Source organism: Buceros rhinoceros, unplaced genomic scaffold (assembly GCF_000710305.1).
Source record: "Buceros rhinoceros silvestris isolate BGI_N320 unplaced genomic scaffold, ASM71030v1 scaffold4161, whole genome shotgun sequence".
In the NCBI taxonomy this organism is placed as follows: domain Eukaryota; kingdom Metazoa; phylum Chordata; class Aves; order Bucerotiformes; family Bucerotidae; genus Buceros; species Buceros rhinoceros.
The window spans coordinates 24112-49978 of NW_010393533.1; the positions used below are offsets into that span (position 1 = coordinate 24112).

The 25867-nt window shown below is 35.6% G+C and overlaps 1 protein-coding gene across 1 annotated transcript in view; it reads left to right on the forward strand.

Annotated features, from left to right (window-relative positions):
• Positions 1-25867, forward strand: part of LOC104501117 (sentrin-specific protease 6-like) — a 45129-nt gene that overhangs the window by 18583 nt on the left and 679 nt on the right. Inside the window, 12 exon segments of the mRNA XM_010144872.1 lie at positions 2950-3020; positions 4533-4678; positions 8130-8532; positions 8807-9039; positions 11571-11741; positions 12635-12677; positions 14785-14964; positions 17983-18209; positions 18821-18927; positions 19013-19129; positions 19956-20078; positions 20333-20425. Coding sequence (XP_010143174.1) covers positions 2950-3020; positions 4533-4678; positions 8130-8532; positions 8807-9039; positions 11571-11741; positions 12635-12677; positions 14785-14964; positions 17983-18209; positions 18821-18927; positions 19013-19129; positions 19956-20078; positions 20333-20425 — 1914 coding nt within the window.

Consider the following 25867-nt stretch of genomic DNA (forward strand, 5'->3'; position numbering starts at 1 on the left):
CCATATCCTAAATTCCCAGATCCAAATGTTTCTTTAGGTTTATTCCTTTCTGTCATAGGAAGAAATTGTTGTCCCTCTCCCATCCACCCCTTTTTAAAAATGTTTTACTAGAGAAGAAATTTTAATATGAAATTTCACTTTGGCTGATGGATGTTAACAGAGGTCTGCTTACCAGGCCAAGGTGAAGGTACTAAGGTCCAGTTCCATTAGCAAAGGAATACAGCAGTAATCTTGAATGCATGCTGAAAACACTAAATCAGTGGCACCATTCTGTCTGGGCAAAACACATTTAGTCAAGAACGCTATGCCATTTAGCTGTTAAGATATATCAAATTCAGGACTCTCCACAGTCCAGGCTACCTCAGTATTTTTGTCGTGTCTGTGGCAGGAAGAGCCTGGTCTTTCTTTCTAACTAATGTTTTGCTGTTTGATGCTGTCCTACTTTTTGAGGTTGCTTTTAGCAAATACTAGTCTACTTCCTTTTACTTAAAGGTATTAAAAACAAAATTGCTTGTAATGGATGAGATAAATGAGGTACATGAAATGATTCAATCTCTGAGAATGGAGCCTTGTTCTTCAAGGAATGTCTAAATCTCATCAATATTTTTAGAAAACCTAACAGTCGAAAAAATTGAGTATTTTTAATACTAGCTAGGAGGATAGGAATAGTAATCAATATTGTATTTCCTAGGGTTTTTTCTGTTAGACACAGTATTTAGATAGGCTTGCATCTTGATCTGTTTAGCCATTTGATCCCTCACTTATTCCTTACGAAATAGGAAACTATTAGTTTAAGTTAGGATTTAAGAGCAAGAAGGCATTTGTTTTGAAGTGATGTATGTTTTTTTAATCTCTTTTAAGAATTCTTTATTCTTTTCCAAATAGTCCTTTTGAAGATAGGCATCATGGTCAGGTTAAAAAAACCCAAAAAAACAAACACCAAATTATATTTACCATTCTGTTTCTGTACTCAGATGCAATTAAACCACTCAGTGTACTAAGTACTTTACTGGACAAGGTATCAATGGATCTGCAGTTGTTCAAATGGTAACAAACATTGTGCTGAGAGAGGAGCCTTCATTTTGTCATCTGTAAAAAAAAAAAAAAAATAAAAAAAATAAAAAAAAATCGGTGGTGATGGTCTCTGCCTTTTTGTGTGTGGGTTTTTCAGGAAAGAAAACTAGTAAGAGGTGCCTCTTGTGGGAGGCTGTTACTGTCTCCAAGAAAGTATTTTTTTCAGATGAAATCTACAATTAACTATTGTTTAGAATTGTCTTCACTTTTATTTTTAATAGTAGTATTCATTATATTATGATGTTACAGGGTTTTTTCTGCCCTTTAGAATGTCACTGTCATGAGTTTCAATAGTAACAGCTTCTCATTACGAAATGGTTAGATTGAGCTCTGGCTTGTATTTCCATCAATTCTGCTCTTAAAGTAACCCCTTGTGATATGAATTTTTAAAGAAAATGTTCCAAAAAAATACACGTAATTTATGAATTCATGTTGAGTTTCTAATTTTGGTTCATGTTTTCTGAGTGCAGGAATTAAAAACTTTTGGGGGGAACAGGATTTTTTCAGAAACACATTTAACACAAAATCAGTAACAAACTACTTAATCTGTCATCTGTGGTGTGCTTGTGGGTACTCGTGGTAGACTATTGTGCTGTCACTACATTCTCTGTACTAATTAGCCATGCTTGTTTCTCAGTCCTTCCTTCTGCCTTGAGTTTTCCTTCATGGTGCAATCCCTCAACACAGTAAAATGTGTTTGTGTTTAGGTAAGAAGTATCCCGAAAGGGTTTGTAGATTAATCTTATACCAAAGGTGCTAGTTAATAATAAAATACGTGAAAGCTCTGAGAAATATTGCCTAGAAATTCACAAAATTCAAGCTTTGTAATTTGATGCATTAGGAAGTGCTGTGAGAAGAAATAAAACCTTACATCTAATGCTGAAGTCTGCTTCAGCCATAGCCAAGTTTTTTTCAGGTGGGTCCTCCAAGTTTAGCTGTTAGTTTGAGATGTTCCTGCCTATGTCAGTGTTTTTTGCCCCCTTGCTGTTCATGAATGTCCTTGTAATCAGAGATAGCAGTATGGGGTGCGTTTGACCCACTTGCAGCCCAGTGCACTGCCTTAACATGACAATAAGAAGCTTCTGCTGAGGTTGTTGGCAAGGCCTCCTGTGTTTCAGGTGCATGCCTGTTCCTGTATACTGTTCCTATAACAGGAACAGTAATCTCAGCTGCAGAACAGGGTAAGCGAGATGAGAAAGAAAACTGCCACAAACAGTAACTGAGGTGCAGTGAACTTCAGGAATCTTAATTTGGTAGTGGCACAATTTGTCACGCTTGTGTGCAAACTTAAAATACTTTTAGGAGATCCAAAATAATCTTACTGTAATGTTTTATATTGCATTAATTTGCACAAAAATGTATTATGTATATTGTGCAAATTATACACAACAGAAGTTTTATTACCCATTAATTTTTCTATATTACTATATTTTCAAAATAAATATATAGGAACTATGTCTTCTCCTGTGGTGGTGGTTTCATTTTTTGACCACAAAGATTTTTGGCTTTGGATCTCTGTTCTGTGTCTTCTCTTCCTGTTTAAGTTGTGAAACTTGTGGAATCTACTTTAAAATAATAGTTGTTCTGTTTTTGGAGTATAAAAGTATCGACTTTGTACTTTGAAGACTTGGGTCTGTAAGTGAGAGACTCCTGGACTATTGATTACTGTCAAAGGGGATTTAGATCAGAAGCGCTTCTAAGACCTTTACTGTAGCTGTTCCTGGTAATATTTTTTTTTTAAGTGTACAAGTAGCATGAGGCTATTTCTTCACATCTTCCAGATACTTTTCAGGTTTATTTTGTTCATGTGTAATTGTGGATAAAATATAATGGTGTCTGTCAGAAGAACAACAGTATATCTAATTCATTTTCCAGAAAAGAATATCCCCCTCAGCTTCAGAAAGTAGAAGCAGACCACATTAGGTTACCACGATCTCAAGGAGTGGGTAAGTTATGTTTAGAGTTCTCATTTCTTTTAAGCAGAATAATTTTTTCAATACCTGCTTTGGGCAGGTGCATTGCTAAACTTTGTGTAAGCTTTAGTGTATCTATTTATATGCTTATATCGTGTTACTCTAGTTTTATGCAAGTTTGTGCCTGAAGGGAGAATTTTGCCCTTCTTGACAGATTTTTTGCAACCAGTTCAGTCAGGTTGTAATTAATTTTAAATTTAGCTTTCGTTATTTTAAAACAACAACTGAAATTGGGAAAATTTACAATCATAGAATTGTTGGAGATGGAACAAATCTCTGAAGATGGTCTAGTCCAAAACCAACCCACCCAGCTTGTTCTTGAATTATTGACCAGGAACTTCTGTATCACTGTTAATATGTGCAAAATATGTAACGTAACACGTAACAAAATGTAATTTGGTATGAAGTATATTCATGCACTGAGGTAGTGGATAGAAGAGCCAGCATCAGCACTGCTCTGTACCTCAATTGAAATATGCTCTTAAGTCACTGGTTAGGGACCATTGATGGAAATGCAACAGAGAATATGTAGTTTTCTTTGAGGTGTGGAAATTGTGACGTTGGAAAAGAAAAATCACGGTCTTTGGTTGAACTTTTGTCGGTATGGAAACAGATACAGTCTGTAAACCTGCTATTCAGCTGCTTAGTTGTCTGCCCTGGCCAGCTGTTCTGCTGTGTCTTTTTAGATTAATGTTAAGTTGAATTATATCAGTTCTATGCAGAAGCAGGTTAACTTAGGAAAAAAACACCTATTATCGTTTCCTTTTTGAAAACAAATAATTCTTTAGTTTTGAGATGTCTTCTAATAGTAGGATGTTTGTGAGACTATCACCGTGTATATTGGGAAAGTATTCATACCTATTTAAAAAAACCCCAGACTTCAGAAAGTTCCAGTATGGAGACTGCAATTGATCTAGGGAGTATAAATAACACTTGTACATTTAACTGAATTAAGGCACTCCTCTTCAACATAGTGTACTACTTAAAAAACAGTTTCACTCTGTACCTTGTTAATATCTGGGTTTCTTTGTTCCTGTACTCTTCCAGGATTTAAATTAATGCCCTGATATAAAACAGGATATGGCAGTATAATTCGTTGTACTGTTGAGTCTTGTGTTGAAGGAATAAATCCTAATTACTCAGAACATTTCTAATCATTCCAAAGGCATTCGGCAGCAATCCTTTAACACAAATTACCATCAGCATAATCTAGCAGATCCCCTCCTACTTTTGGTGGTGTATGCTCTATTCTAGTTTTAGTGAAGTTAGTATAGGTTCTCAAGCCCAAAGCACCCTCCAAAGATACTAATCTACGAATTGTCACCAGGAAACACTGAAATAAAGCAACATTTTCAAAGTTACTTTGTTTAAAAAGTTGTTTGTTTAGTTTGTGTTAGTGATGTGAAGACATCAGTTGATGGTGATTTTGACAGCATATGAGTAGACATTTCTTGTTAATGTTTTTGCATTTTTTTCCCCTCCTAGACAGTGTAATGGAAAACACAGAAGAGTCAGAATCAGAATCAGAATCTGAAATTAAGAGAAAGGTACAACAGAAACGTCACTGCAATTCGTATCAATCTGACTTGACTCTATCTTCGGCCCCAAAAAAATGCTTCCCTCAGTTAAAGGTGAGTTAGATTTTAAAAACATGGTTAAAAGTTGACGCATATGTTAAAAACAGACGTTCAGTTATAAAATTAGTTAATGTTCTAAAAATCCTTAGAGTTGGGAGAAAGATTTACAAAATCAATTTTTTTTAAAATTTGATTATAACGATAAAATGATATAATGATAAAATTATGATAATGATAAAATTATAACGATAGAGATATTTAAGTGTTGATAGTGATACTAGCTATGAAATTTTTATTTTCTGATTTGAACAAACAGATGCTGGACTGAGAAGCAAAAGAACGTACAGGTCACATACAGGTCACACTGTATGGCTATCAAAGCAAAACTTCCTGTAAGGAGATCTTGGTTAAAAAAAAAAAAAGTAGATATGTAATTATTATATATAATCAGCTTGCATTTGCTCCTGTGTATTAGAAAGTAAGTTAGACTGTGTTTCTTTGTTAGGATGGAACACTTGGCATTACACTTATGCATTTCCATTACATATTTAGTTAATACTATGTTACTTGGAAATTTTAATAGCTGAGTTTTTGGTTTACATATGATATCTGTAGAGATATCATCTCTACAAGGAAGTAATAAAGCAGTTTAAAACAAACCAAAAGATGGTACAGTTCTGTGGGTTTTGTTTTAATCATTACATTGATAACTTTGTTTATGTTTGTTTAAAGTAGTAAAATACTCATTGCAGCCTACCTTATGTCCTGTCAAATAAGGGATAAAAGCAGAAAACAGTCTTCTAGATCGAAATGGTCATTGAAGAAAACAATTTAAAAATAAATGTAGTTTTGTCACTGCCTTGATAAAACAATTTTCAGTCTGAAGATCTAACAAATGTCATCTTTTAATACATAGTTTTTTCCTTGTGAATTATGTGAATTAGCGTGAGAGGAAGTAGAGCAGCTTTATCATTCATTCATGTGGCTGGATTGTGATCTGTGTAGGCCATCTGCAGTAACTCCTAGCTCTAGCTAGAAGACTTGGTGTACTTGAGGAAGTGAGGTGTGCTTTCAACATTTTCCTCCCTATTACAAAGCCATGGTACTGATTTACATAACTTATTTCCTGCATTGTATGCACTTGGAAAATGAGGTCTGGAGCTGTACATAGAACATCAGCAACTTGGTGTCCCTGAGCCAGATTGCATGTAGCTGATCACATTGCTAAAACAAACTGTTCTCCGTGATAAAAAAGCAGCAGACTCGATTAGTTGTTCCAGAGGTGTGATTTCATTTCCAGAGACAGATTGCACGTGTAAACAGTATTTAATTATTGCATCTGGTACTTTTTCCCATGCAAATCTTAGAAAACTGTGAAGTTGAGAACACCAGCAGTCAGGAATGGAAACCAGTAACTTTTTCCTCTGAGTGCCTGTGGTAAAACTGTCAAGCAGTAAGCTTAAAAAAGGAGAAACCTGTATTTGTCGCAAGATGTATTAAGAGATTTCAAAAAGGGATTGATAAAATTTGTGAGGCTACATCATCATTAAACAGGTTGATTTAAACTCAGCTGCTGATTCAGAAAATGTCTAAATTGGTAATTACATCAAGTAAGGAGGTTATGTCTTTACACTATTCCCTGTGCTTCGTGCTGGCTACCACTGGCCACTGTTGAAAGTACAGCACAGGGCTAGATGAACCTTTATGCAATCCCATAGGGTAGTTACATTCCTGTATAGATAGAAGACAGTATAGTTTGTGGGTACACTTTCTGGATATAGAACAAATCTTGCTACAACTAAATTCACTAACACAGCTCTTGGGTTTTGGTGGGTTTTTTGTTTGGTTTTTTTTTAATGGGTTAAAAGTTGTATCCTTTATTACAGTAAAGGGATTTAGCACAATGATTTATGCATGTAGTGAATCATATGCATTTTCATGAACCATGAGTTGCCAGAGTGCATAGATGATTTGATCAGACATTGATGAATCCTCTGAACACTTTGAAAGTGTTCATTGTGCTTTTTGCCAGAGGAGTAACAGACATAACCAGTTGCTTGTCAGGCAAAGTGCAGATGGTTTTATCTTACTAAACTATAACAGTGTTATAATTGTTAAAAGTGTACATAGTTTCTAAATGAAGGAGGATTTTCTGCTTCATATGTGCTTACTAAAAAAAAAGCTGAAAAATAACAAAAGCTTTGCATTCTTCAAATTACAGATATAGGGCAGAGTATTTTTGTAGAGCATATAGTATTTGTCTTTGCCAAATGTCAAAGTTTAAAAAAATGCTGTTTTGTATAAGTTGTAAGACAGACATGTTTAGGTAGAACTCATCTACTTAAGTAGTCATTTATCTTAAAATAGAGTCTAAAACAGAGTATGCCCCTCTTAATTGAATACTGCTACCCAGCAATCAAGATGCAGGCTCTCAAATCATGGGAAGGAGGTTGGTTTTAAATATTTGCATGTAGTTGAAGTAGAGGGGTGCAGTTAATCTGTGGTTAAGGTTCTTCAGGTACTTTGGATAGCTTCTGTTTGATTGAAATTCTTCATGTTATTAGCAGTAACAACTACATCCCGTAACTGAGGACTGAGGCGCAACACTACTTTTCATGTCACTTGCTGTATTATCCCACCACTCTGTTTTAAAGGTCTCATACATACTTACATTTTTGCATCTCTTTCAGTACAGTGTGTGTGGCTTTGTTAAATTGCAGAATTTTTGTAAAAATAATGTATTCTCCTTGTATGACTTTGGTCTTTGCATTTTTTTTTTTATGATTGAAGATCCTACACCTGAGGAAGTCTTCTTTATTAGAAAGCTGTTCATGGCTGGGGTTGACAGTTGTGATAGCTATGTTTTGAAAATTGGTTCAAAAAGGTTTTGCTGGGATTTATTAGCTTCAGTAGTTCACAGTACAATGGTTATGTCATTTGAGCTCAGTGCTCCAGGAGACATTAAGATGCACTAAATTTCAATTCTAGTAGTGTCTGTATTCAACTCAGTTGCTTATGTGTTAGTATTGAATCCCGTAGTGCAGAAGCACTTCTGGTACATAATTAAGTGAGACCTAGTACATGTGAGAGAAACAAAACACATCTCTGTCTTTGCAGTGACAGGATACATTTTTCCCTATAGCCCCTGATTTCCTCTTGAAAATCTGGGGAACTCCTTTTCCTCAAATCCTGTTTTCTTTTCTGAGATACTGAACTCTAGAGCAATGTGTTTCCTTTTTTCTTCTTCCACATCTCTGTTCCACTACCACCACCCCCAAATCTCACACATTAACCACTTAAAAATTGCCATAAATGACATTTGTTCCTGTTAGAATATTTTTCTTGATTTTAAAAGATTAAACTGTATTTCAATGTTTGCTTTCTCTGCTTACTGTAATTGCTAATGTAACATTGTCAATCTTCATTCTGCATAAAAATTGAATGCAAGATTTGGAAATGGTATCTGTGCTTATACAGTTACTGATTTTGTATGTTTTCCCTCTAGCTTTTGGGACAAATCGGTTATTCTGCTGATTGCCCAAATTGTGGGCGGGTAAATGAAAATCAGACCAAATGCCGACATTGTGAAAGTGCTTCTCTAAAGGATTTGCAAAGAGTCTCCAGACAAACTGTGACATTAAGTGAATCTATGGGACCTTTATCACGTTCTTCAATACATCAGAATTCAACAGGGCAAAAATCTTCGGGTACAGGGTTCAACACAAAGAAGTTCTATAGTTCTGCTGTTGGGAAAGGTCCAACGGATATTCTGCTGAGTAATGAAGTTGTAGGACATTCTATGTTACGACAGAATGGAAAAGTTGGTCTCTTAGCTGGGACAAAAATTCCTAAAATTACAGGAAGCTTAAGACAGAGGAGTACAAGACCATCTGAACTAAATGATCCAAGTAAGTACCTTTTTATGAATATAGCCATAATCTGGAAACTCAAAATAATGTATAGTGAAGGAAGTGTCTGTGTGAGTTTACACTACAGGTTTTGCACGGGATTTTTGTGTGGATGTGTTCTTGGGGAAGAGGGACAGATCTTTTTATAATTTTCTTTTCATATGCTGAGGTACTGTCTTACATGAATTACATTTAAGCTGTTGCTTGAAGAGAAATTTCTATTAGAGAAAAATTAAGTGGTTGAGAATGTAACACTTTCTGGTTTTCTGTTTAGTTGTTTTGTCTAGTGATGATGATGAGGAGGAAGATGGTAGCAGCACTAGGAGAATGGAAAGCATTTCACCTCGTCCTGCAGATTCAGCCCACTCCTCTCCAGCTCCTTCTACGGGAAAGGTGGAAGCAGCATTAAAGGAAAACAGCTGTGGCATAGAACAGAGGATAGGTAGTATTACAACAGATACAGAAATTGCAGTCACACTACCAAGAAAAGCAAGAATGAAAGATCAGGTACTATTTAACGCATTGTTTAAAGAAAACAAAACAAATCATAAGTGGAAAATATAAAAGTTTGTTTTGCATTGTCAGAAGTTGACTATATTTGATTGCTTTTTTAATTTAACAGCTCATTGTGTAGCATCTCTGCTTACATAATACTCAACACATAAGAAAATGTGATTTTTTACAAGCATTTGTAATGATTTTACTTATGTTTTTAATTTAGATGCTTCTGTGTTGAATGTATACTGTTTGAGACAGGTTAGGATATCTCTAGGAAACTCAAGGGTCTATTTAGTTTGAAGAAGAATGTCAGTACTAGCTGTTGCCTGGTAAAATTTTGGACATAGGAGGTTAAACATGAAAAGAGGCACTGAGAACAATAGTGGCCCTTTAAAATATTTTTGCAGCTGTCCCAATTAATAGCACTTATTTGAGGGATTTCATGGTGGGGCTTTTGTTTTTCAGTTGAGTACCACTGGAAGAATTGAATAAACAAAGAGGGGAAAAATGCACCATGAGCAGATTCCTTAAGTGCTGTCAAAGGCGACAGCTTTCATGACATGTTAAAAGCTTAACCACCTCAATAGTTAGCCATTAACAATAATAAATTCCCTGTGGCAACTGGTGTTGAATTAATAGCACTGATTAAAACCATTCTTGGGTCACTTGTCCAGTTTCACTATTGTGAGTTTGGTTCAACAAGAGTATCTCATCAGAATTCCACCTGCAGTCTCAAATCCTCTGTTTGTTCTGAGTTAGAAAGGTTAAAGTTATGATGCCAAAACCTTTATGCTATGCTGAGATTCAGAAGGCAACATTGATGGAAGGTAATTGATGAAATTATGGATGTTTATAATGTGATGTATAATTAGTCATCACTATCAATATAAAGCTTTGAACCTGTACAGTAAAGCTGTAGGGCTAAAAATTTGGATGATAACTAGTTCTGAATTTCTGTTATTCTGGCATTATGTGCTGGATTAATTGACAGCGTTGCATTGTGAAGGCACTGGTGTCTCAGACTCCTGAAACTTTCCCTAATGTTTTCCTTTGTATATCCATATGTTCTTGTTCACGAGTCTTTAAGAACCAGTTGTAACATTGGAAATTAACTGCAAATTCTAGACAAAAATAGAAAAGAACTTGCTTTTGAAAACAACGGAAACAGAAGGGGTTTTTTTGGTGAAATTTAACACACTTGAATCAATTTGCATTGATTCAAGGAAACTGCCAAGAATTGGGGGTATCACAGTGTTTTTGTCAAATATGAGAGGAGCAAAGCTTCTTAAAGCTTGTTCTTTATTTTTCTTTCAAGATGGTCATTAATTCTTCGCTGAAGAGACTACTTGAATATAGCACCGCTTTATAATGTTTACTGTTTTACTGTTTGTCTGTGATTTGAATTTTGAGCTTTTAATAATATTTAGCTGGTCCAGCAGACAGAAATGAAAAGCTGTCTTCAACAAGAGTCATAAGAATGTATTTTAATTACAGGGACTTAGAATCTCTGCCTTCTCCACTGTGTTTAAATGATGCACCCAAAAATAGATTATGAATTATGACCAAGATAGGCTAGTGACTAGGGTCTTCAAAATAATTGTAAAGATTGAATCTTAATAGAAACACTGAATTCCTTAAAATGTTTTTTCTGTGGGAGTTTAATATACTGTATGATAAAAGCATGTTTATTAATGGACAGCTTTATGAAACAACATCAATACCAAAGACTAGTGTACATCAAATTGTTCTACAAAGTAGAGCAATATAAACAATAAACAAATATGTGAATCTGAGGGCTATCAACCAGCTTTCTTTCATTTTAATAGGTTTTTGTAAGATTTTCCTGTTGGTAAACAGCCTCAGTCAGCATCTAGAGGCCTTGCTGAACTGAAGCCAAACACCAAGTGGCCTGCTTTTGGTATTTAGTCTTCTGACCCTGGAATCTATACTAAAAACATCTTAATAGTTCTGTGGAGATGATGAAGGAATTTTCATTTGGCTTATTTATTTATATTTCTTGAAGATTTTATTCCAGATAATGTACTGTACTGTGGTTTGGTCATCAAAAGCTTGGACTAATAAAAACTGAAATAAAAAATAAAACCACCAACATTGTCGTACTTTTACAGCATTAGTGGTTTTATATAAATAAATAATATTTATTTAAAATAACTTGTTGTGCCAGGTGGCACAGTGTTTCAAAATGATAAAACCTAAACTGGATTGGTCAACCTTAGAAGAATTTGTGATTTGGAAATGTTAACAAAATGTCTGCAAGTGTCATCTTACAGTTTTTACTTGAATCTTAGCATCTTAATTACATTAAGCAATATTGGGAATATTTAGAATATTAGAGTATTTAGAATATTTAGAAGTTCTCCAGGAAATGTATACCTTCTGCATATGTTTGAGGTGGATGCTATAGTAAGTAATACTGTTGACCAACAGAAAAGTACATGAAAAATTAGTTACTAGTTTTTAACAAGCTTGTTTTAGCAACAGATCTTAGACATTCTGAAATCTTGAAAATTACTTTTCAGTTTGGGAACATTGTGTCTAACACTCCAATAAAACGTCGTAAAGTTATTTCTCAAGAGACTGTAACTGAGGCTGTACCGCTAAATTACCAAAATTCATGTGAAAGTGTCATTCTGAACTGTCGAAGTATACGAATAGGAACACTACGAAGAATGGTAGTGGAACCTGTGATTGTAAGTAATAAACTTGTTATTTGAGAAGTCTTTCAGTTTTTGATGGACATTGTTGTTTTCATACTTGAACAGTGTAATATTTTGCCTTCATCTGTGGAACAGTAAGTTTGTCTCTAGTTTCAGAGGCTGCAATTCCCAAAGAACCCACAGTAGCATTACGTACTAATACGTACAATCTAGTTCTGGTGTTTAATGGAAGCATTATGTCTGCAAAACCATCGAAAATGGTGGTTACTTGGTTGGGAGGGCTTGTGGATTAGCATGCATTTGTTAAGAAAATTGAAGGTAACAGTCGCCAAAAAATGGATATTGATAGGTGTGGGGGAAGAAAGAAGCATGTCTGTAGGTGAATAATTTTGCTTCTACAGAACAGTATATTTTTTTTCTTAACCTTCTAAGTTATGTGGAGGCTTTCCTCCACATAACGTTGAATATTCCTGCACAGGAGACGTTGAATATTAGCTGTATTCAGTAAGCTGAGGTAGTCACATAAATAGAAGTGTTGCCTGTTGTTTTGGCTTCTCTGCAAAACCCTATTGTTTGATTTGCTTAAGTACTGATAGATGACATTCTTTTTTAAGGTGTTGGGTTTTTTTGTCCTTACTATAATTTGTGGTATTTTGCAGAGTATTTTGAACCTTTTGAAAACAATACTTAGGAGAGATCTTAAGTTTCAACAGTCAATATGACTGAAAGACAACAAATAGTAAAGAATATACCTGCTTCCTTGACTTATGCTAAAATGTACGCTTTTTAAAAAAAATTACATTTTACATTTTTATTTTAAAATTTTTGTTACTTAAGTGCTTAATCGACACATTTACTAACAGCTAAAAGGCATTAAGGTAATGTTGGTTTGGGGATGTGAAATGTTATTGTGTTGTCTTCCACAGTTTTGCCTGGATTACATTAAAATACGCCTGGAAAGTCAAGAAGGTGAGCACATTGTTCATTTTATGTTGATATTCAATATATATATTTGAATTAAGTAACTTTGTCAAAGGCATTAATAAATGAATCGTGTTGAAATATCAATTCTGGTTTTGTTATGTATGTAATAAATTATGCTGGGTCCCTGTAGTCAGGTAAGTGGGGGGGGGAAAAAAAATGAAGAGTACAAATTCGACCTGAACTGCTTGTTGAATAGAATGCAAAATGATTTTGCATCATCTCTGCCTTCTACTTACAGAAAGAAAATTCATAGGTAAAAGGAATTAGAACTGGCTCGTTAGTTCTTCCCCTTCATTCTAATTGAACAGTTGTAGGTTCTCTGGTGCTAATTGGCAAAGGTTGTCTTGAAAACCATTAACAAAAACAAAAGGCAGGAGTTAACTGCCTATAAAATATGTTACCTCTTTAACACTTAGTAGTTCTTTTATTTCAGATGTGTAAGTAGAGAGTAAAAACTACACAGGTGTCTTAGACCTCTCCTGTCTATAGCTCTTTTTAACAGTTTTTCTTCTATAGCCTATAGGTTGTATACATCATGTTTCTGAAATAAATACAGTGACATTGTTCAGGAAATGGTGAGCTTTCAGCTGTTGCTCCATTTCCTTTATTTTCTTTTTTTGCCTGATGAGATGGCAAACTACTGTTCTGAGCAGTAAATGCTGCCTAGTCAGCTTGAAGGAAGCATGTTATTGCTGCAGCCTGACTCAGAGCTGGCCTGCTTCTTGAACAGCTAGTGGGACAGGGGTACTGGAGATTTAGAAGGAAAGGAGAGCTCCACAGCAGCTGTGGTGTTCACCACATTCAGTCTGCAGCCAGCGGATACTTTGCTTTGGGTAACTGTTTGCCCTGTCGTTATAAGCAGTAGACTCCCTTTCTGGCAGGTGTAGGGGCATGAATTCACTTGCCAACAGCAATGGAGGATGTAGAGGGTGGCTATTAGACATTGACTGCCAAATGCCGAGAGAAGGACGGCAGGGGAAGCGCTCTCTCCACTAATAATAAGAACCACTAAGGCTACTAGGATAGAAAGTAATGGTATCTTTATGTCTTTTTATTTTTTTTATCATACAGTTTTCTGCAATTATGTTCAGGATGATGCAAATTAAACTCTTCAGATGGTAACCATTGTACTAATTTTTGCTCATCACCTGTCTGGTCATGAGATATTGACTAGAATTTAACTTAGGAAAAGCCTTAGTCTTTCCAGGAATTGCCTGCAGTATTTCCTCTCTTTTATAGGGAATGGAGAAGGAGACAGGCTTGTTGCACTGATTTTTATGTATTGGAAGGACTTTGTTGGCTTCATTTCTCCTTCTATGCTGTCTGTGTTTTGTTCCCTACGTAAGGGAATATAGTTTTTGGTATGGACACTGCCATCAGGCATGTGTGGAAGCTGCCACTACCTAAAACTTTAAGCAACTTTAACCGTTTTTCTGATCTAGAAATAATTACTGGCATTGAACTTTTGAGTCTTTTCACCAAATTCAAAGAACTTCACACATTTTTCCTTCCATTTTTATAATTCAATAAAACCTGTAAAATACTCAGCATTGACATTGGAAGCATCAGATATGGTGTTAAAGATTTACCATGTTGCTGACATCTCTGTTTGGTAGTAAATTGAGAGCAGTACCTTATTTTCCTGGGGCAATCAATCAGGTCAATTAGGTCATTTCTCTGCATGTGTTTATTCTCCTCCATTTTAGTTATTTTTCGTAAGAGAGCTTGGTCCGAGATAAATCTACATAGAAAGTCTTACAAACCTATTGTAAAATGTGTCATAGAAGTAGTTGCAAATTTAAATCACTGAAAATGGTCTTTTTTCTATGGAATAAAAACTAGATTCAAGTTGGTGAGAAGAAAACAGTGTGTTTCTGATTACCTTCCTGAGAGGTGACAGTCGAGCTTAGTTCATCTTTTAAGATATTAACAGACATCACTTCCTGAATATGTCTTAATTTCAAACTTATAAAAACTTTTAAGAAAGGTAATGAGTATATACTGATTTGTTGTTAAAATCAACAGAGAATTTGTAAAGGAAACCTACCTAATTTTTACTATAACTTAATATAATGTCTTTATTTTGTCCTAGAATCAGAAAGTGATATTCGAGAGATTAACCTGAAAACTTCAGAACTTACCAAATGTGAATGGTGTAGTGTTCGAAAATTGCCGGTAGTTTTCCTACAAACAGTACCATCAACATGTAGCAGCCTGAGAGACCAACTGAAAATGAATAAAGACAATGTCTGGTACGAATGTAAAGGAGACAGTAAGTAAAACAATTTTAGTTTGCTATTCACTTTTAATTGCATTTTAATGGTTTGGATCATGACCGAGTGCGCTAAAGACTAAAACTGGTATCACTGGCTGGGGAAGGTGTAGTGTTTTTCCAGACACTGTCACCTTTCCAGGCTGATGAGGAGTGCAGTTCAGAACCGCCTGGCAAAACTGTAGTTTTCTGTTTGTCCAGACCCATGCTAGTTACAGCATTTAGTCAGTTTAGTATAACTTTTTCTAATAATTCTACTGAATGAAAGCAGGTTGGTTTATTTAGCTTTTGTATATGGGCCTTTACATTTATATGACAGCTTTTGGTATACTTAGTTCTGCTTTCTGTGCTGTTCTGCTTATAGGCCTTAGTTTCAGTAGAAACTGTTGTGTGGGTTGGCTTGGGGTTTTTTTTCCCATATGCACATATAGTGATGTTCTGATGTAGACAAATACCTGCTCGGAAAATAAGTGGATTGCTTCCATGTATCTTAAAATTAAGTTTAATTTCAACATAGTTTTCTTCAGAGGTCTAGCCGCTTAATATGCACACTCTTTTTTAAATTAGTATAGAGTGCTCTTCCCCTTAAGTAGGCTTTTCTTTAGTTTACATTTTGACCTTATTTATACTTGTACTCAACTTCATAAATACATGATGCATTCAAATTGACAAAGAATGCTTTCAACTATCTCAGAGTTGTGTGCTTCCAACATGTAATACTGTAATAATAACCTCATCCACCTCCTGTAAAAAATATGAGCTGTAAGGAGTATTGTAATTACGAAAGTAATTGGAGAGTGTGTGAGGGAGCCAGAGACAATTCTGGGAGCAGGCATTAAACCTCAGATGAACACAGGTGTTCAGAAGTGAAAAAAGGAAGAGCTTCCTGACTTGTCTCGGTAAGAAATCTTGCCCTTTCTGTGTCTCTCTTCCTTTCTCCCCCCAGCTTTTCCCTCTGGGGCTGTGGCGCTGAGCTAGTTTTAGACCCAGCTGCTCTATTGTACTTGATACTTGTAAATACTTCACGTTAACACAGTTGCTCTTTGCTTTTTGAGCAATGAGATTACTTTAAGCCAGAATCCATAGCTGTGTGTAGATGCCTAGTTCCCAAATAGGAACACCCAAAATCTGGCTAGACACCTCAATTTTGTGTGTGGTGAATTGGAAAATATGTTGCTGAAGAATTAATTGTCACAACAGGTATCATGCTAAGTTAAGAATAACCAAAAGGAAATGGTTATGTGTGTGTCTGAAACTTCTCCTCTTACAGAGAAACGGGTCCCTGCATCTCTGAATTAGCCAGCTATGTGAGACTGGGATTTGCAGCCTGAATCCCATTCCTGTGTCTGATTGCCTAAATAATTTTTTAGTGCTATTTACTGATTTTTTTATTTTCAGATGACGTGAGTGGGTGTTATTTATACAATAGCTGATTGATCCAACTCACATTCTTCAACTTATGGTAAAGGTGTTGGCTGACCTGTTGAAACTAAGCCACTGTACAAAAAGAAATACAAGATTAATAAATCTTGAGCTAGCAGGAGTAAGCATGACAAAGCTCCTGATGGCATTCTGTTCATGGAATGTTCACCGGGGCAGAGAGGTTTGGTTTTGTTTGTTACAGGACATGAAAGCAGTGTTTTACTCTTCTAGGTGGTGAGATCCCTGTACCTGTGTAAAGAGATGCAAATTTTGATTAGCATTAAAAATTCCTTTCCTTGTTCAGAAGCATACTTTTTAGAAATGAAAACTGGGTTGCCAGTGGATCGGAGATCCTTGAGATTTCTGTTTCTATGGTAACAGAAATCTGATGAGAGAAAAACAACTTTCTTTTGTGAAATTGCCATTAGAGTTTTTTGTAATTATGTACCCAACAACGGATTCCCTAGAATCAGTAACAGTAGTTTTGTTAGAATTTTGTGCTCCTATTATGTGATACACAGTTTGTATCCACTTTTTAAAAAAGTATGACTCTTATTTTCCCATTTATGCCTGGGAGCAGTCATCTCAAAAAAAAAAAAAATTTCCCTCAGTATTCTATTCGGTTTAGTTTCTAAGCAGTGACTTAAGTTTTGCATCCTACTTGCTAGCTAAAGTAATTTTTTTCAAACTGTCACTGTTTCTGAGTGTCTTTGTGGTCTAAAAGAGCTGGCACATGGATATCAGTGCTGTATATCCATGTAAAAGTGATTCTTACAGCCTGCTTTAGCTAAAAGGCTGGGCACTTCTGACCTTATATGTGAGGACTCTAAGATATAAAATTTTCAAAAAGCTGTGATGTTTTATAGTGTAGTTTTCTAGCATCAGGACAGGTGGTGAATCTGCCTGAATCATGGGGTCTCATGTAATGTTTCTTGTTTCATTTAATATGTATTTTCTTTTTCCTTTCCCCTTTTGCAGTCACTTCTATTTTAAAGTAGGATAAAAACAAGCTGAAATATTGCAAAATAAAAGACTGTGTAGATTGTGAAGGGATTAAGTAGATGAAAGTAATTTAATCTAAACATTGAGACCACAAAATCTCATCTACATTCTTAATACAGTTCTTTTCTAATAAATTTCAGCAGAAGAATGTATCTTAATTGAGAGAGCTGCTCTACACTTCTTGGTGTTGACCTGGGAGAAATCAGGGGCATGGTGTTATGCTGGATACATAATTTCTGGAATTCTATAGGATAGGAACTGTAGTAAGAAAAAGTATTGATTGCAGAGTCTCACTGTCAGTGAGCAGAGAATCTGTTATTTCAAGATATGTTTTGGCTTTGCACTCAGTGTCTTGTTAAAATTTTTCAGATAATTAACATTTCTAGATTAAGGCAGAAGTAGAATGCACTCTTTGCAAATGTAGGTAGAAGGGTTTGGTAGTGAGTCCTTCAGTCTGTCTGCATACATGTCACTGTTTGTATGTATTGACAGCAGCATGTACACATGTTGGCCTGTGATTCTTTGAAGTCTCTTTATATTTGAGTCATTTTATTCATTTAGAAACAAAATAATTTTCTCTTTGCTTTTTTATAGGTCAAGAAGAACAGTACATCATTTTGATTTTTGAAACTGGTCTTGATCCACATGCAAACTCAGTATTTGAAAAAATAATTACTGACATTGGTATTAGAAATAATATTTCTGACTTCTTTGTGAAAATTTCCTTTGAAGAAGCCAACGGCAGGCTTGTTGCATTTACTAAGTGCTTGGAAGACAATTCCAAAGGAAGTCCATCTCACAGAGAAAACAAAGTAAAAAATGTAATGATGTTTTTGTTTTAGAACAAAGTCATTATTTGGGTTACAAATACGCTGAATATAGTATGCTAGTCACAAGACCAAAAAAAAAAAAAAATCTCAACAACTTCTGCTGCTTTTATATGAGGATTCCCATATTGGTCCCTGGTGGGTTATGAGACTATAGGAAATAGTCTGTGCATTTGCAATACTTTTTAGTATGTTTAGTTTAATTGTAAGGTTGTACAGTGGTCCACAAGTAATGTTGTCATTTCAAAATTACTAAGGGACAAGAAATTTGTACTATAATTAGACTACATAATAATTTTCAAATTAATCTATGGATAAAATTATGGTATTTCAGAACTGAAACAAAGTTGCAATGTTGTAGTTAAATTTAATTGATGATTTCTTTAAACAAAACTACCTGTTAAAGAATTTGGAAGTTTTGTGGCTCTGCAAGAAATGAGTATGGACCTAAGTGTATTAAATGAGGAAAGGTAAAAAAAAAAGTTACTTGAAGTTCCTCTCAAAAGCAACAGCTATCACACCTCTGCAATTCACAAGGCTTCATTACCTTTTTGGCAAGTTTGAGCACAGTATGCAAATTTAATAATGATTTTTATTCTTGTAAGGTTGCTCCTGAGTCCAAAACGCAGCAGCGAAATAAACAGTTACCATATTTTGATGACGATGATGAAGTTGGAGAACCACATACTGTATTTATTGGTCCTATAGAAAAGTAAGATATTTATCTTTGCCCTGTAACAATTTTCTGAGGTGTTTTGGCATTTCATATTTATTATTGAATGCATTTTTCTTTTCAGGTTGATAGTTTATCCACCTCCTCCAGCTAAAGGTGGCATTTCTGTGACCAACGAAGACCTCCATTGCCTAAATGAAGGAGAATTTTTAAATGATGTTATTATTGATTTTTATTTAAAGTAAGTTTTATTTCACACAAAATAGTTCTAGTCATCTTTTGCTTTGAAACTTGAAAAGTTCTAACATTAAAAATTCACTTGATAACACTTGGTATTCAACTATGCATAACTCTAATTTTAAAAATCGGTTTGTATCTTTGGAAGAAGTTCTGGTTCCTCTCCTATCCTGCTTGACAGTGAAGTTGTTCACACTTAGGGGAAAAAAGTATTATTTAAAATTTCTTAGCATCTGAAGAGAAATTTTAACTGCTAGGAATAAAAACCAGATTTAAGTTCAATTGGTTTTTTGAGAGTATTTGTGTTCCCTGGAGTTTAATTTGTTTTGATTAACATAATACATAAATTAATTTTTGGTGTCACTGATACTGCAGATGGTAGGGATGTATTAAATTGTTATATCCTATTGTGTTGATGCTAACATAAGGTGCATGTGTATAATTTTTAGTTTATTAAAGGTGAAAAGAAAATGAGTGCGTCACTGTGGGAGTGTTTGGGGATTTACTGGCTCAGGTATAAAATACGGGTCTTCCCTAGGTAGGTTGTATGTAACAAACTCATTGAAAAACTGTTTTCCTGCTGTGATAAAAAAATAATACAACAGCAGCAGAACAGCTTGTTGATTGAGCAGAGTGCTTAATACCTTGAAATTTTGACACATACTGCATTAATGAGTTTCTGTGGTTGGCTATCCCTAATATTCTTACAGGTATTTTGAGAGGGGCTGAAACAATTTGGTGGGGAGGTAGCACTCTTGGCAGTCCTTTTTACTCTGGCGATGAATACTTTGAGTTAACACCTCTATGATTTTTTTTTTTTAACTAACAAGGTATTTGGTACTTGAAAAACTGAAAAAAGAAGACGCTGATAGAATACATGTGTTCAGTTCATTCTTCTATAAACGCCTTAATCAAAGAGAAAGAAGAAATATTCATGAAACTTCAAACCTTTCGTAAGTCTGTTGATAAGTCAGTTTTACTAAGAGCTAAGTACACTGAGGACTGCAAGAACAGGTGCTTTACAGAGATAAAATCCTTACAGACAATATTATGATACCAACAGAACTCTAGGAAGCGTCCAGATCTGTAACACACACAGAAACCTAGCCTTGAAAATCTTAAGCTGTTGAAGTGAAAATATCTGGTGAAATAGTCCTTCAATTAAAATAAGACACCGCATAAATCGTGTCTTGGTTTCTTCTTGCAGAATACAACAAAGACGACATGGGCGAGTAAAAACATGGACACGGCATGTTGATATTTTTGAGAAAGATTTCATTTTTGTTCCCCTTAATGAAGCGTAAGTAAACATACCTTTTTATTGTCGTTGCGTGGTAAAGGCTTAAGTGTCAATTCTAAAATTCAGTGTTAGGTTGTAGTGTGAATTGAAGTTAAAAATTAAGAGAATAAACATCTTTTTCCAAGTGATAAAAACAAATTAGCAAGATCTTCAAGTGCACTACTTTAGTATAAGAACAACAGAAATTGAGCAAAAATGAAGTTTTCTGAGTAATTTTTCTAAATTTTACCAGGTTCTCTGACGTTCTTTCTTCTAAGCTGTTGTCTTTGATAACTTTGGATTTACTTTTTCTTAGTCCTTTTTTCTTCTAGTGAGATCTCTTTTGGTATAGATGAGATCATCTTTTAGTTACAATAAACAAATACTGAAAGAAAATGAAACTGAAAATCTCTACTGCCCTGTGTTGGGAGCTTTATTCTTTTTATTTCCTTTTGTCCTGCAATTTTTCTAGAGTCAGAAAGCAGACTGTTAGGATTCTAATGGTTGGTAAAGACTTTTAATGATACTTCTTTTCCTTAAGATCAGAGCAAGTTGTCACAAACACATTTCACAAAAATTAAATCTAAGCAGTCCTTAAACCAGAATATTTAGGAAAGTTGAACTACTGCAGTTAAAGAATATACAATAAAGGCATAAATAAAGTAGGGACAGAGAGACAGGAAAACTCTAACTGACATCATAGGCATACCTTGCTGACTTTTTTTTTTTTTTTTAATTCAGAGTAGAATATTTAGGAAAGTTGAACTACTGCAGTTAAAGAATATACAATAAAGGCATAAATAAAGTAGGGACAGAGAGACAGGAAAACTCTAACTGACATCATAGGCATCCCTTGCTGACTTTTTTTTTTTTTTTAATTCAGAGAATAGCATTGGGTTATTTGGGGAGTTGGTTTTTTTGCTTTTTAAATAAAAAGCTCTTCAAAGATATTCATTTACTTACTATGCCATTGTGCAGTGGAAGGAGAATTACTGAATCTTTCCGCCTCCTCCCCAGCTGAATTTTGAGGCTAGCAGTAGAGAGGCAGTTATGAGGTAATTGACCACAGATCTGTCTCTGTTTATGAACTCAGGTATCCCTGAGATAGCTGTTCACAAGCACTGACTTTAGAATTTGAGATGCCGTGACCTCTGTACAGCAATGGGAAGGCAGCCGGTCCCTAGGTGATGGAAATGATTCATGTCAGAGATTCCTCCTGTCCACTGCAGGCTTCATCTGTGCCATCCCCCTCCTCTGCAGCTCTAAGTATCAGAACTTTGAAGCATCTGTCACTTAAATTTTAGTGACCTTAGAGGTTGTTAGATAGTTTACTTCTCTCCATCCTCTCTTGCGTCAGTCACGCATCTGCATTGGTTATGCACAGGAGAAATGAGACTGATCTTGCTGCAGATACCAGACAGTGTGACTTAGACGTCACATGAAAATAAAAAAACAGTTCTGTGGTTTTACAAGAATTAGTTATATTGCTGGTAACTTAGCACACAGTGTTTTTCACGATCTTGTTCATCTACTGTTAAGCAACTAAAGCAGTGTCTACCTTAGCAAACAGCACAGCTCAGTAGAGGTGAATTTGCAGAACTAAAGGCATGTTTGCATCATGTACGGGGTGGAGATTTTGCTTTGGATGAGTTTGATCTCATGGACTTCTCCAGTAGTAATTAGAGCATGGAGAGTATACTTGTGGTGTGCATCTTCCATCTGGAAATGAACCCGTTCGCACTTCTTGGAACAGTCCTTCACTGTGAACTGAAACTTGGTAGGTGGTGATAGTAGGACATAAGTTTGCAAAAGGTTTCCTGATACGTACAATAAGAACATCTCAGAACAGAAAAAAACTCTAAGTATCCAGGGAGATGAGAAACTGGTGGTTTGGCAGGGAAGCAAGTTTGGGTGTTACTGTTTTTTACTTGCTTACTGTCAAAGCAAGCATAAATTAGACTTCCCTTTTTTAAAAAAAAATATATTGTTATTAGTATTTTTTTAAAGAAATATATTGTTATTAGTGTTTTTCTTGGCTGCACCTTGCTATTCTGTCTCCCTTGAAACATATCACATCCCTGAAACCCAGTACTCAGTTTTGAGGAACAAAAAGCTGAACATTCTTTGGGGAGTTGCTGACATATTTAGGAAAGTATCAGTGATTTGACAATGGCGTGTTCCCATAATGATGAGTAATTGGTATCGCAGTTCAGAGAGGGGGCTACCTGGGGAGAGCTGCCTGGGGAAGAATGCAAGAACTGACAAGTGTGAAAGCTTCTAGGTCTTGATTCTAGTAGCAGGGGTGTAACTTGCGAAGTGTTTTCTCCTTCCTTGTAACGCCATGACACAGAAGAATAGCAGGTTTTACCAAGGTGCTATATATTTGATTGCTCTTTTCTATATGTTCTTTTGTTTCAAAATGGGTCAGGAGCAGAGAGCTGGAGTCATCATAACTTACTTTTTTCAGTCAAAATATTTTTTTGAGGTTTTGCTGGTTACTTTGTTCAAGTATCTCTCCTACTTTGATACGTAGCTCTTGTCTTTATGTTCAGTTGAAATGTAAATCCTGTTTTATTTTCATTAACTTCACTACAGAAGCACTTCAGGTGCTGCTTCTCTGATATAAAACCAGAAAGTTTTATTTTTAGAACTAAACATACTGCTGACAAAAGGCGCAATAAAATACCAGTGCTGATTTTTGGTTTTTACTGGCAAAATACTAACCTGAAGGATTTCTGATCTGGTTAGCAAATACAATCTAGATCCTGTTTGTGTAAGTTACAGCCTCAGGTAGCTTTCTGTTGCTGTGTATGTAATGTGTTATGGAACATATAGCCCCTGGACTTCTTTTGATATGACTGTGAAACCTTACTTTTGTGCCAAACACAACATTTTTATGTGTTTGCGATGTTGATTTGTTTATTAGTTGGCTGCTTCAGTGAGTCTTTCAGATATGCAACTCTTATGGTGAAGGCTGTGGACTGGGACCTAACTTCTGTACTAGGTTGCAGCTTTTTCAGAAACTCCCTTGCATGACTTCTGTTCTGTTATGCAAAATTATGTAAATTTCACCAAATTTCCCTGTCCTTTTTTTCCTCAGTTTCCTTCCTCACTTGCAAAATGAGGACTATTGGTGTTGATAAGAATGGAAGTGTTCAGATTCTGTATGTTCAGCAGAATATAACTCCGCAATACTTGGTGTTTAGCCGTCTGCTTGTTTTGTTTTTGTATTCAGGGTGTTGGCTCATAACTTCAAGGAATTAGTGAAAACGCTAAGAGCGCAGAGGCGCAGTGGTGTGAAGGGAGAGCCCGTTAATGCCAGTGGTGTGTATAGGGAGCAAAGTACATGCTATTCTGCGTGGTGTTTGGAGAACCTGGTTTTCAGAAATTTGTCAACATGCTTTTGCCTGGACATTTGAATGTGCAACGTAATATAGTGTAGTAAAGCTTTCATCACCCACTTCTCTTCCATCGGTTTACTCCTTGTCTTCATAGACTATGATGATAGAACTCTCATACAGCCTTGAGTTGTGTAGACTGTCCCACTGCAACTTGATGCATTGCAGCACTGCAGGTGTTTTTCAGGAATTTCCACCTGGTTTGATGCTGGTAATCAGTCATTATAAACAGAACTTTCTCTATGTGATACAATAGTGGATCAGAGGTGTGGAAGAGTTTCTGTGGCTCAGTGAATGATCTGCGTTCATTAGTATTTATAAAATGTCTCAAACCTTATTCTGTGACAAACTAATCTGGTTGAGAACCAGTTTCAGAGTTTCTTTTGCTGCTTTGTATCTTAAGTAGTATGTGAAACAAGTTACTCTGGTGTTTGAGAAAACTAGACAGCTTCTCTCGCGTTACAGGAATGCTGATAATGGCTGCTCCTCGTTAACGCTTCTCCTGTGCTGCCTAGTATGTTGCTTTTTTTCCTTTTAGGACACAGCTAGCTATTCTGGCATCTGGTTTAAGGGTACATTCTAGAAGTGATTCCTTTGGAGTTACTGGACGCCGGCATCTACTTCCAGAAAATGTTTCCAGACTTTCCCATAACCACTAGTTCAGGGAATGTGGGCTAATCATGTAAGAAGTTGTCAAACTGCAGTAACTGGAGGTGGGCAGAATGATTCTAGAGAAAAACTAACTTCAGAACAAGATGGTTGATTTAATTACAACTGCATCAGTGTCCTTTGGCAGCACGGTCCTTTTGGCTGAAGTTTCCAATGGAAATTGTTTTTTTTTAAAGTTACAAGCTATTTTCTTTTTAGATCCAGGTTAATTTGCTAGTCTGTTTACGTAATTGGTACATAAAGTGTGTATTAATCAAGCACACCAAATTCGAGGGTTTAGAAATATGTTTATTTACTAGGTGTGGTGAATCATTCAAAACAAAATGCCTCCATAATTCACATGCTGCTTTCAAAGGCCACTTGCTATAACTGCCATTGAGTTTCAATGGAATTTAGGCTTTGTAATCATCTAATTAATTTTAAATATGGGAGTTGCACATGTATTTTTAGCCACTGCTTTTTTCTTTTGTCTAAAACACGTTTAAATGTGGCTTCACTTGCATATTACATAGCTAGGTTCTGTTTTGTTATTCGCTATAGGGAATCAGAGAACCTTCAGAAAATTTCTAAATCAGGTCAGTTGCTAGCTACTTGCAATGCCTCAATCCCTGAACTGGCTGCTGCTACATTTCCGGTTCAGTGGCAAGTCGGTGAAGTCCAAAGATAAGGAGGAAACTGAGGCAAAACTTAGCTCCTATCTTACTTTGTGTGAGAATGTTACTATTTTTGATCCTGAAAGGATTAGAATGTCAGTTCTGTGAAGAGTGAGGACGACAAGAAAGTCATGGTGGTGGTATTACAAACACTCTTCCCTTTTTAATTCACCGTCGACAACGTTTCTGTAAAAATGTGCAGTGTCATATACGATTTGGAAGATCTCAAAGGTGGAAGAATACAGGCAATTCAGCTATACCATTACATCTGACTACTTGTGCAGCTAGTGCTGAACTACTAGAGAACTTTATATAGCCATAAAGCATGAACTCTAAAATCTCTAATTCATGTAGTGATAAAGAAAATGTTAAAAAAAAAAAAGCTTTAATTCAAAGAAGGAAAAGAATTTATAAAGTATGAGGCAATTCAAATAAATATGTAGACAGCACCTGTTTTCAACTAACTGCATCATATTAATGATGACTACTTGCAGGGAATGGTCTTGCCTTTTGAGATGACTTTGAAGGCTTGAGTAAAACCTGCTCAGAAGACCGAATAGCTATTACAATCTATCTTTCATAACTAGAGGGGACAGGATTTGGTTTATTTTGTATGCTCACGTGCACTCAATGTTTTGTTTGGTGTTTTACCAATTTCGGCATGAGCCTGAATGTAATGCTAGTTTTTAATGTTTGTTTTGGTTTTTTTTTTTCCTTTGCAGTGCTAACTGGTTTTTGGCTGT